The sequence below is a fragment of the Atta colombica genome, unplaced genomic scaffold, assembly GCF_001594045.1.
Source record: "Atta colombica isolate Treedump-2 unplaced genomic scaffold, Acol1.0 scaffold58, whole genome shotgun sequence".
Taxonomy (NCBI): Eukaryota; Metazoa; Arthropoda; class Insecta; order Hymenoptera; family Formicidae; genus Atta; species Atta colombica.
The window spans coordinates 1830119-1842510 of record NW_017259548.1 but is presented as its reverse complement, the minus strand read 5'-3'; the positions used below and the strand labels follow the sequence as shown (position 1 = coordinate 1842510).

General features: G+C 37.7%; 1 protein-coding gene across 1 annotated transcript in view; it reads right to left on the bottom strand.

The window, feature by feature from the left end:
• Positions 1 to 9321: 9321 nt before the first annotated feature.
• Positions 9322 to 12392, bottom strand: part of LOC108692089 (homeobox protein prospero-like) — a 28617-nt gene continuing 25546 nt past the window's right edge. The window contains exons 4-5 of the mRNA XM_018200211.1: positions 10268 to 10427; positions 9322 to 9510 (exon numbers count right to left, since the gene is read on the bottom strand). Of these exons, the coding sequence (XP_018055700.1) occupies positions 9331 to 9510; positions 10268 to 10427 (340 nt within the window). The 3' untranslated portion in view covers positions 9322 to 9330. The remainder of the gene's footprint in view (positions 9511 to 10267; positions 10428 to 12392) is intronic.

Below are 12392 nucleotides of genomic sequence, written 5' to 3'. Positions count from 1 at the left end.
AAGCTTCTTCTATCACGTGACTTTTGCATAAATAAATATACGGATATATAAAACTTTGTTGGTATCACGTGATGAGCCTTTCTGTGTAGACTGTGAAAGAAAGATTTCAAGTACAATACAATCAGAACACACTCGATGTGAGCGTCAGCGGGTAAAGACAGAACTTCTGGCCTAAAATGTACTGGCTTGTGTGAATAGTGCCCCGTCTTGGACCGAAAAAACGGACTCGCGGGGCGCAGAAAAACAATTCCCACAATATCTTACAAGACATTCCGGCCGACCGAGCAAGTCGCCAACTTCGTCATTCTTTGTTCCCCGTTACGTCGGCTAAGTCGCTCGTAGGAGACATTATTATTATCATCCTTCGAACCTTTCGCCCGTGCTACTTTAATGTAGAGGAAGAGTTTTCGTTGCTGCTATCTACAGAATTAATTGACGCGAACGTTCGACGTTTGATCGTCCCGATCTAGACGAAGTGACGAAGATGGCCGACAAGGCTGACAGTCGTGCGCCTTTTCACCTCATTCTGGAGGGTCTGCGTTGTACATCTCCGAGGAGTTCATTAGACTCAACGCGGCGATCTAGCTCACATCCTCACACATCAACGTAGGTTTATTGTTGTTTGTTGCTTGCTGCTAGTCCTCATCTCTCTCTCTCTCTCGCTCTCTTTCTCTCTCTCTCTCTCTCTCTCTCTCTCTCGCTCTCGCTCTCGCTCTTGCTCTCTCTTTTTCTTTGCTTCTTCATTATTAAATAAGTTATTCTTTTTTTGTCTTAATACACCTACGATTCCCTACACGATAATACGTATAATCTAACACGACTGCTTGTTGAGACGTATGCGCAAGTAATATACTCCAGGAATACAGGCATTACATGTTCTCATTCTCATTTCGTGTGTGCTTCTCTTGGTACACGCGTGCATACAATTCACACTCTCGTTCTTTTTTTTTTGCCATACTCTCGTTCTCGCTATCTTTCACTCTCTCTCTCTCTCTCTCTTGATTCACGCGCGACGCAGGGTCGCAATAAGAATTGCAGACGGTAAGAAGAAATATTTCCCATTAAATACGGAACGTTGATATCGTTTCGAAGGAGCTTCACGCATTAGTGGAAAACTGTTTAGATGATAGATATGAAATGAGCATGGGGATACTGCGGGCATATTGCGAGCGATTGGGTAATATTATATATAATACGAAGCCGTATATATATGAAAATAACACAGCGTGTGGAAGCGAAGGCAGACCAGAATAACCCAATTTTCTGTCAAGCAGGATTTGGTCAAGATTCATTGTCCTACACTCTTTGTTCCTCATACTCTCGGTGGCCGAAGGGTTGGATGGATAATGACATTTGTGAAATCTGCCATTCTTGATGGTTATGCGCGTTTTTGCCTGCTTCTCGATTTTTCTTTTCTATTCTGTATCTCGTGAGTCGAATGTCGGACCGTGCTGGACCATTTTGTCCAATGGCTCCTTCTCTCTTAATTCCTGCCTCGATCTCTTCGTCCTCTCATCACACACGTGTCACACGTAACTTCAGATTCTCACGCACATGTATAAATATTTCTCTGTCTTCTCTCACATTCGCGCTTACTTTCCCGCATTCACGCTCACGAAAGATTTGCCAAAAGTATCGTGCACGAAAGGGTGGGGAGGGGAGAAAATTCCGTAATAACTTACATTTACAAACTGGCCTAATAATTTCTCCTCTTATACTCGCTTTTCCTAATTTTATCATTTACTAGTCTTGACTTTACAATACATATATGCGGACCTCCCGGTAGGCAAGGAGGTCGGCTCTCTCTGTATAATTTCTTCACTTTTTTTAGCAATTTTTTTAGCACATTCACTCCTCGTCTCTCGACTCGTTTCATTCCATTCCTTTTGCTCGTTGTTCTCTATTGCTCCAATCTCACATTCACTCACTCTTTCATACCCTTTTGCTCTTCATCTCTTTCTCTCAGCTAGGATCGGTTTGCGCCGAACGTCTTTTGCCCGTGGCTCCGAACTCAGTCCGAAATCGCAATTCGCATAGATTTCTTCTCAGTCGTGACTTTTTTTCCTCGTGCATGTTATTCATATGCGTCTCTTTTATTATCTTCGATCCGCTTTTATCTCCCCCTGCATGGTTCAACTCGTCCGAACAAAAAAGATCACCTGTTGAGATCGCGAGATTTCGTGGCTTCAACGACGGTCGCATCAAGGACACTTGGCTCCCTACACGCTTCTACACCATCCACAATTTCGTCGGTTTCCATCTCTCTCCCATGAACCGCCATCCCTTCCATCCCTCGTCGCCCACCCACCCCTAAACACCCGACTGTTACGGATTTTCCGAGAGGTGCTCTCTTCGACGCTCTTGCGTGAATCTTGAGCGAGATTATTGCGACGTAAATTTCTGATCGACATTCGATTCAAAACGAGAAACGTAAATGTTCGTTGCATGTGAATTACTTTGTAAGACGGGAGCTGGAGTATGCACAGCCTCCCGATATCTGTTTTATAAATTGAAATCTATTGAGTTATCATTTAGGATATTAACTCTCTCTCTCTCTCTCTCTCTCTCTCTCTCTCTCTCTCTCTCTCTCTCTCTCTCTTCATGATCTACGATATATAATAATATTAATAAATGAAATTATCAAATGCGTTGCAAATTAATTATAGTTAATATAAGAATTGAAATTAAAGCAGAAATATATTAATAATTTTTAAAAAATCTAAAATTTTTAATATGTGTTGATAAAATAATTCAGAATAATAATATAATGCAAAACGAATTTTTATTAAATTAATTAATATCTAAAATTAATAATTTAATAAATTTTGATTCAAAGATTTCTTATTGCTTCCTTTAAATAATGCAAAGGTAAAGTAATGTAAAAAGTTAAGAATAGTTGCAAGACAAGAGTATCAACTGTCCCTGCTGTAGTTCTGTAAATAAAAAATCGTGGTTATTTACGATTTCTCGTTTTGCATCATAATGTCGAGGGGGCACGGAAATTATCGACTAAAAGACAACGTAAGGCTTTCGCAGCTCATTGAGGAAACTTAATGATACATCTACGTTAATTCGAGACGCCGGAGTAGTCGACGGCATTTCGAGCACCCTGTAACTTAGAATTACGAATTAACGATCCATATATACGCGATGATATGTTGATCGCCGGAGGCGGCGAAGCCTCCGACAGATTTTAGAAACATCGTTGAGAGGTAGAGACTCGGAAGACCTCTCGGATTCCTCGGTCGGATTTTACTCCCCCGTTCTCCTGCCCGACTTTTCGAAAGTCGCTCTCACCTTTTAATCCCCTACCAAACGTATTGTAGACTTAACATGCTACGTGTACTACGAGATTATCACACAAAGTTTGCTCACTCGGTGTCAACAATCAGTTTCTTTTTTCTTTTTTCTCTTTTGGCTTACGCACGCGATCTCACATAGAAACATATTTTACGCTCTAAATCTCATGCTCTCCGTCTTTCTCCCACATCGTTTACAGATTCTCACTCTCTCTTTCTCTTTCGCTCTCTCTCTCTCTCTCTCTCTCTCTCTCTCTCTCTCTCTCTCTCTCTCTCTCTCATTCTTACATTCGGTCGTTCTCCCGGGTTCGCTCCTCCACTTCGTTCCTATCGCGCGCGCGAAAATTCGAAAGACGCGATTTCCGCCTCGCTAAAACGTCACAGGGGAGATAATGTATTTTCTGTCCCCCCTTTATCTTCCCCCTTTTTTCTCTGTATACTACCGCGCCACTATCGTAATCGCGCACTCGCCATAATAAATATACCCTAATTATGCTCCTAATAGTTTGAGGAATTATTATTCTCATTGAATTCGCTTTGAATTCCCACTCTGCCTCCTTCGCTTTCTCTCTGGTATCTCTTTCGCTCTCTCCCATTCTCACTGATTTCTCTTGTTATCACGGCTTAATCTCAAACTCGATAGTAATGATCGTAATAATAATAATAATATAATCATATAATAATAATTAGTTTATTAGTGTGTGTTTTTTTTTAAAGTAGGTATCCTCTTCCTCTGCAGCGTGATACGACCTTCCGCTCGTCTTTTTATCTTTAGTTAATCGTTTATATAATAATTAATAGCTTGCAAGTGTTAACGTTAAATACTATTACTTACTTCTGCTTACGTGTCCTTAAAACTTACGCGTTTAGGTATGTACGTATGCTTATTATTTCTTCCATTCTCTCGTATTTCGTTCTCGTTTAATTTCGTTCCGTCCCGTGTACTCGTTTCTCCGTGCGTCGGCCCCGCTGCATAAATGTAGTATAAACGGCGAGTCGATAGACTTTCTATATTTAATTTTTTTTTTTTTTCGTAAGTGAACGACTTTAAATCTTTCGTCTTCGTTCTTTAGGAATGTGTGTCTCTTCGTCACTACATTCTTCTAGTACATCTCGTCGATCTCGCCGTCTGCCCTTCTTACGTTCGTTCCATTCTCATTGTACGCGCATCCGTAAAATCGTTGCGAATTTGCCCCTTTCTTTGCGCTCGTGCTGTTCATCGCCAGTTTCGTCCCACGATCTATGTCGCGTCGGTAGATCGAGACCAGTAGTATCGATCGGGAGATAAAGAGCGCGGCTGATTCTCCCCTCGATAAGAGAAATTTCGGCGATCGCGATGAACCACCAATTGCTATTCGTTACCATTGTTCAGATACTTTTTTTTTCTGAGTCTCGAGTCTCTTCGTGGCTCGAGTACATCTGCTATAATATTTATAAAGAACGATTTGTCCTTCGCGCTAGGAGCTTCAATTCTCGGTCGACGGAGAAATGAAAGAAGCGAACTCTTATTCTTATCTCATTTTGAATTTGTAATAGATGGCCTCGAAGGATCATGCGAGAGTTATGTGTCATAATAATTCCTAATTCTCAGAGTTTTACGAATAAACGACCATACGAAAATTCCTCTGATGTTTCAGCTTATCCCCTGACAAAGGCGACTGGGGAAATTCAAATTGGCCTTGAAGATTATTATGCTTGTCAATTTTTTGCTTACAATTTTCCCAAGCTTGTGGTCATATTTCAGTAGCGAAGAATATACGGAGTCGAAATAGTGTCAAGTAATTAATTTAATTCATTATAATACGTACATATGTGATTGACGGTTTTTTTGAAAATAATTGTCGCGAAAGTAAGGAAGATTAAATCTTGTAATATTGAATTCCATTGTAGCACGGTTACGATTTAGAGAACGTTATTTTAATGTTGCAATGATAGTTACTTTTTTTTTTAAGTACGGATAATGTTTGAAAGAGCGGAATGATCATTTACAGTATGATGAAATGATTGTAGACATATTTCACAATTGTGTGATTGCCGCTGAAGGTACGAAAATTATTTTATTTCTCGTATATCCAGTGCAATCGAAGAAAAGAGAATGAGAACGATAGTTAATCGACTTGTGTCTTGTTGGTTAATATTGAAGTAGAATATTTTATATGACAAGATTGTATTTAATGCTGAGATCTAGCGTCAAAAATTATGTAACGTTGTATTAATGATTAACTGAGATTACTATTAACGCGTATCGACGTGAAAGCGCAAAGCTTTTAGGATCGAGATACGATGCGAGAAATACAATTCAATGTTCGCAGGGACTATTAAATTAGATTTTAAGTGTTGTCTTTGCGTTTAATCTGGATATATTATATTGGAATGTATTATACGTTGATTTGTTTTCTGTTAGTGAAAAACCAATCATTATGCAAAACATTAATATTATAATTTAATTCCGAGTATTACCTTTTACAATTCTTCGTGTACCATTAAATTAAAGCCTCTTAATGACCTTTTAATGTATCATGACACATGGTAACAAAAAGGATAGGATATATTTGATTGAAATAATCTCAATAATGCAATCAGAAGTTGATTATAAAAGCGAATAAAAAAAATGTAATTATAAGTTTTATCAATGATTATTGGATATATTATAAATTAGCTCCGAAAATATTCTTTGAAAATTTAAATTAAAAAGAATTTAACTTAAATATAATAATAACATAATTTTCCAAAAAGTAATTTTTTATCTGCGTCTATTGCCTCGAATGTTAAGTTACCCTATTGCGACAAGCGAGTCATCGAATTCAGATGACGTGTATCCTATAATGCTCTTTTAAAAAATATCCAAATATCTCCCTCATCCCTTCTTTATTCATTCGCTATTCTATTCTTCTCTCTTATTATAAATGTTTAGACCAAAATCTTAGGCCAGTGCCGAAGGAGTCGCTACTAATTTTAGGCCTAGTATATACGATATAATAAAAAGTTGAAATTTTCAAAATTTCGTTTTTGCTTCGACCATTCCACAACGCATGTTCAAATTTGGAAAAAGGCTACTTGCCTCCATTCTCGTTAATCTCGCCGATCGCAAATTCACGGGTACATTCGAGTCTTTTCACATCTTCCTACGAAAAAAGTTAGATCTAACAGGTAATCAAGAATATTCCGAATCTGAAATCAAGACCATTTTTTTCTTTTTGTCTTTTTCTATATATGTATATAATAGTTTCGGATTCTCTCTGAACATAGGAAAGGGTATCAGTTAATGTAGAAATAAAAGTGAAATGACGCAAAATCAAACGCAAATAAAATTTCAATTCATTTTCTCTTTTTATTGTCGTAATTAATAAATAAAATAATAATCAATAAATCGATCATTAATCAATTAAAAAATAGTGACTCGTGACTAGGTTAAGACTCACCGCTTGCAAAAAGATGTGTGTGTGTACGTTTTTTTTGTGTGTATAGCCCGATACAAACTACTGAGGGGCATAATTTTAATATAATTATTATCATAATATAACTAAATATACATAATAACTAAAAATAAAGCGTAATGTCAAGCACAAAATAAATAAGCTTGACAAAAAGAACGGCAAAGTAATGAAGGAAGAGAATTCATAAAAATAAGATGAAGATAAAAATTAGTAATATGAAAGAGCGGCGTGGAAATTGCATATGAAGAAGAAGGCAGGGTTAATTAAAAATTAACTAAATGTTCCGTAAATGACAATTTCAACGATGACAATAATAATATTAATAATTATAATAATTTCATATTAAAATTGTCATATTGATATAGATAATAGTGAGTCTAATAATAATAATAATATAATAATATATTAATAATAATATAATAATAATACAATAATAATAGCAATATATAATAATGATAATAATAATAATAGTAATAATAATAATAGTGCACGAAGTAGCGAGAATAATGGTGAAAAAATATGAGTTAAATTATGTGCATTCGCTACTACTTGAGTTATCCCTAATATTTTTATACCGTCTTGTAATTATCTACAGAAAGTTCTAGTGAAAAAATAAGGTCACAAGTAAGAGTGTAAGGGCGCCGTCCTTGATTTCTCGCATGTTCGCGCGCGTGATCGCATAGTGCAAGTGAAATCGCATGTAGTGACGTGCGTGTCGCGTGTCCGTAAGTCTGTACGTAAGATGGGTCGGGGATAAAATAAACGAAGAAAAGGAAGCGCGATTATGCAACCCTCTGGCGCACGTTTTCTTTATACTACTTAAATCACGCCAATATCCATCTCTTTTTCGTTTTAAAAGTCTAATATTTATATAATTATCGCATCGGCGCACGATTATATAGCACTCTTTTAGCTTTCTTTTCTTTTCTTTTTTTTTTTTGGACTTGCAACACTACAGTTTAAATGCTGCCGGCGCACAATTCTCATACATTGCATCCGACCTGCAACTTCGTCGCCCGTATTTTATTCCTAATCTCATCACTACGACTAGCCTAATCTCGTTTATACAATCAACCATTAATAAAAACAGCTATATATATTGACCCGTGCACCGATCCTCTCAATGCAACATGTGCATTTTCGACAAATGTATTCTTTATCGACTCGACAAGTAATATTCAGCGAGCGAAAAAAAAAAAGAAAAAATGCGGGAAAACAGAAAAACGGAGGAATCTCTTCCTCAGCAGATAGAAACAGGTTCTTTATGCGGAAATTACTATGAGCGGTCCCTCAATTACTCAAATGACGTTACGCATTTGATTCTCGTGAAGTCGATTCTTTGGTATCGATGTGTGCACGATCGTTTCATCGCGCCGTTTCTTATATGATTCTCTCACGCGATATAATTTAATAGCCAAGCATTTTCACGTCGATCTCGAACCTCGTTGATCAATTATATGCGGTAAAATGAAATTATCTATAATATAAGGAAAGATTGATATCTATTTTGATAACGGATAGCATCGAGGTGAATCTCATACTTTTAAATAATCGGAGATTTTATTTTTCCTGAAAAAAAAAAAGAAAAAAGCACATGTATGCAGCAAAAATGATTTCTTATCGAAGTATGAATGCCATTACGGTTCATTCGGCGATAAGAAGTTTTTCAGAATTTTATCAGAGAGTATCGATTTTCGCAAAACCGAAGTTACTTGCAGAGTTCAAAATAGGATTATCCGAAATAGTCTTAGCGCAAGGTTTTCTCCTCATCCATAAATATTTCTCTACAGAAACGATGCAGGATAAGAAGCTGCTCGTCCTGCATTGCTTCTGGTCGACGAAGATTCCGCTTCCAGGTCTTATTCGAATCAGAAGAGGAATCGCCGTGCGATGTTCAGACTTAGTCAATCTTTGGATATGCTCGCAAAAGTTTTCATTTTTCTCTGTGAGTATAACCCCAGCAGTGTCATCGTCTTTAAATCCCTATTCTTATCGTGTGATGTAAAATTAGGCGGTAACGAAGTAATTACTCTACGTTACAAACAGATCGGACAAAATCGACGCTAAAAGCTATTCTCGCCATTCGTTGACCACGCATTCGTCATGCTTCTTCGTCTCGTCCCAGGAATCACCTTCTCGTGCTCGTTCAGTTGAAACAAGAGGAACGTCGATGAACATTCGACACTTTGGCGACTGTCGAGTTTCGTCAGCCGTAGATTCGCAGTATTTTTTTAATGGACGTATGTCTATGTATGTGTGTGTTCGTGTGCACATGTATATGCGTACGTTTCTTCTGTCTTTCCTGTTTGATTCGTAATTCAGTCACAGCCTGATCCTTCGTTGGCATCTTGACGTCGACCTCGGACGTCGATGGTGCCTCTGTTCCTTGGCTTTGTCCGTGTCTCCTCTCCTTTCCTAGCCCTCGTTCGTTTTGCGATATGTTATTTAAGGATACCTGAACACGCACTACGTGAAGGACGTGTACCTCCTGGCGGATGCAATCCTCCCTCGTTGGTCGTTCCTGATTATCGGGAGCCGACGAGCGCGGGCGAGCCCGCGCACCACGAAGAGCAAGAGCCACGCGACCTCCTGATTCATTCGAGCTGCTCCAGGAAGTTCGGGCTCTTGAAATACTCCGGCACTGGATCGTCCAACCTCGAAATCACCTTGTAGATGGACTTCTTCCAGCTTTGCTCGGAGTCCTTACCGCCCTGAATCGCCTTGAAAAACTCTTTCAACGTCTGTTCCACAACGTACCTAAAGTTGCTGGGTACCTGAAAATTCCACGTCACTGTTAGCACTCGCAGTTACAGATAGCAAAGTACATATTGGTTTTACGATCCAAATATTTTTATAACAAGAAACATCACTGTGAATGTCACAACGTATGATATTCTACGTAATGCAATTTTATGAAAAATGTAATCCTTCTTGAAATTTTCAACATATACTTTTTATCTTTGATTCATTTTTCTCCAAATTATCTATTTTTATATAAATACGAGAAAAAACCATATGTAATATAATATTATATAATTTATTAAAATAATACTAAATTAACTATTAATTGAAGGGCTACAATAGAAATATTATGTACAATTTAAGAATCTGAGAAAACTAATGTAAATTAATTTTTTTTCAACAGTCAAGATTGATTCATTTAATTTGTTAAAGAAAATTAAATATCTAACATATTATGTGCATTGAACCTTTCAACTAATAGTGTTATAGAATTTCATTTCAGTATTAATCAGGCAATAAATATCTTGAGCATATACTTTTTACGATAAAACGTGCAAACACAATTATAGTTACAGTGAACCACAAAGACGCACGTGAAATATTTTATATAAACGTACGATAGATACTAACACCGAAAGCTTAATTTTATAAAACCAATTGATCAATAATCCGACGTCTGATCTCTATGTAGCGAAGATATATACATGCTCGTCTTTTCTCGCGATTTGCGAAACAATATCGGTAGAAAAATAAAATAAAATGTAGCGTGTGCGTGTTCGTGTTGCGCACCTGAGGACCCCATACCTCAATGTGGTTATTACGGTTGTAGTGAAGGTTGAGAACCCGGTAGATTTCGGAGTCGCCACCGACTCGGAGATCTTCGGCGTTCTTCACGCCCTCCGAAACTGCTTGTCTCGCGTATTTCTCCATTTGGATATAATAGAACTCCCTGAAACAAAATTTTAAAAAGACATCCTATTAGACAACGCAGATTGCTTCGTTAGTCCGCAAAAATGCGTATAAAATTTTAATACAATTTAAATATTTATATATAATACGATTTGGCTTTGGATAATGGATTAATATAAGTTTTTAATATAAGAATGGCCCGATGTGCGAGGTTGTCAATTAATAATAAATCTTTCTACGTCATCGCGGTTGATTCTTGTCTCGCCTGGTTTCTCCGCGACAGACAGTAACAACGCTAATGCGTCATCGATAATTAATTAAAGATCGATGCTAACATTGGTCTGACGTAAGCGGAAGAAGATGAAAAAAGAAGGAAGGGGACGATGCATATGGAGAGCTCTATGGAAAGCTCTCCTCGATGTTAAGCGGACGCAAAGAACAGACGTAAAGAAACGAAAAATCTATCGCGTCAGCCACACTAAAGACATAATGTTCTCGCAATTCTAGCCAGACATATGACATATAATCAACGCAAAATTACACAATCTTCTTTCATTCAGTCTGTAGCAGGAAAAATCGCTCGTTTCAAAGTTACCTTTACGTTCATTAATTAATGCGTAATAACAAACGTGACTCGTTAATTGATGTATAATTGATATAGGAACGGCGATCCGAGCTTTCGAAGGGGAAATAAACGCGAAGGGTAGCCCTCCTTGCAAACAACGCGCGTGGAAGGAGAAGAAAAATATAAAAAATACGAACGCACTATATGCGCCGAGGAAAATTATTAATACAAGTTCCGGACCTTTTTTTTTCGCAGATGTTTACCGTCGTTTTGAATTTTGTTTGTAAGCTTTCAAAACGTTTTTCGTTAAATTTCGAGTTTGCAATTGCTTTTTGTATGTAATATTTTTAATATATCTTATTCATTATAAATGTGATTAGAAAAATATAAAGTCTAAGTTTCTTACAACGCGATTTATGTCAACGATTTTTTATGCTTCCTCATTATGATTTTCTACTTCTAATAATAAATAAAATTCATTTTCAGTTGCATATTAGCATCAATCGAGTATTTTCGTAGAATCAGTAGCGCAGTTGTTGGATCCCTCGGGGATGCAAAAGTGAAACAGTTCAACGAGAAAGCATGATTTGTATAAGTCATCATTGTTAAATACTCGATAATGTAAAGCTGCAAATGTTCGCTTATCGTTCGTTGAAAGTAATTTTTAAGATTGCTTTTGCCTGACGAATTGAAACCTTAATTTTTCTAGAGAAAACAGCAACAAATAGGACAATATAGGATGTGTAGCGATGATTAGTAGAATATTTTTCAATCATGTCAAGCCATTCAAATTTTCATTACTTGCTCATGAAATCATAACTGGTCCATTTTCATACCAAGATAGACATCGTTTTTTATTCGTTATGCTTGGAGATTGGGAAAGGTCAAGAATCTTTCTTCTGTCGAAGAAAACAACGCATTCTTCCGGAACGTTCACTCTATTCAAAGTCGCTGAAAAAAAGAAACGGCACGATATAGATGAACGGAGAGACGAGAAGAGGACTCTCTTCGTTCGATCATTTCTGAATTGATTTTACTGCCAATTAAGATAATTTCGTGTACTCTTATCAGCAGTCAGTCGGAGAAGGTTACGTGCGCGAGAAGAATCAGAAGAGGAATTCCTCCATCATCCCTTCGCGCATATCGTCCCTCTTCATCTCCTCGAGCCATCACTGATACCACCCATCGGCAAGCCGCCCCGACTTCGCCCTATGCATGTGTTACCTGCGTCTATAATCCTTACTCAACCACCCATCGACCGCATTCAAGCTCGTCGGATCGCCAAGTATAGGCGGAATGTGGCGGAGGTAGTGGTAGCGTCGCTTATGTATCTACATTAACGTCGTATATCCTGGCGCATACGCGATATACTTATATACGTGCGACACACGTATCTACGAAGTGCCTAATTAAAACAGACACCCGCGGAGACACACAGAG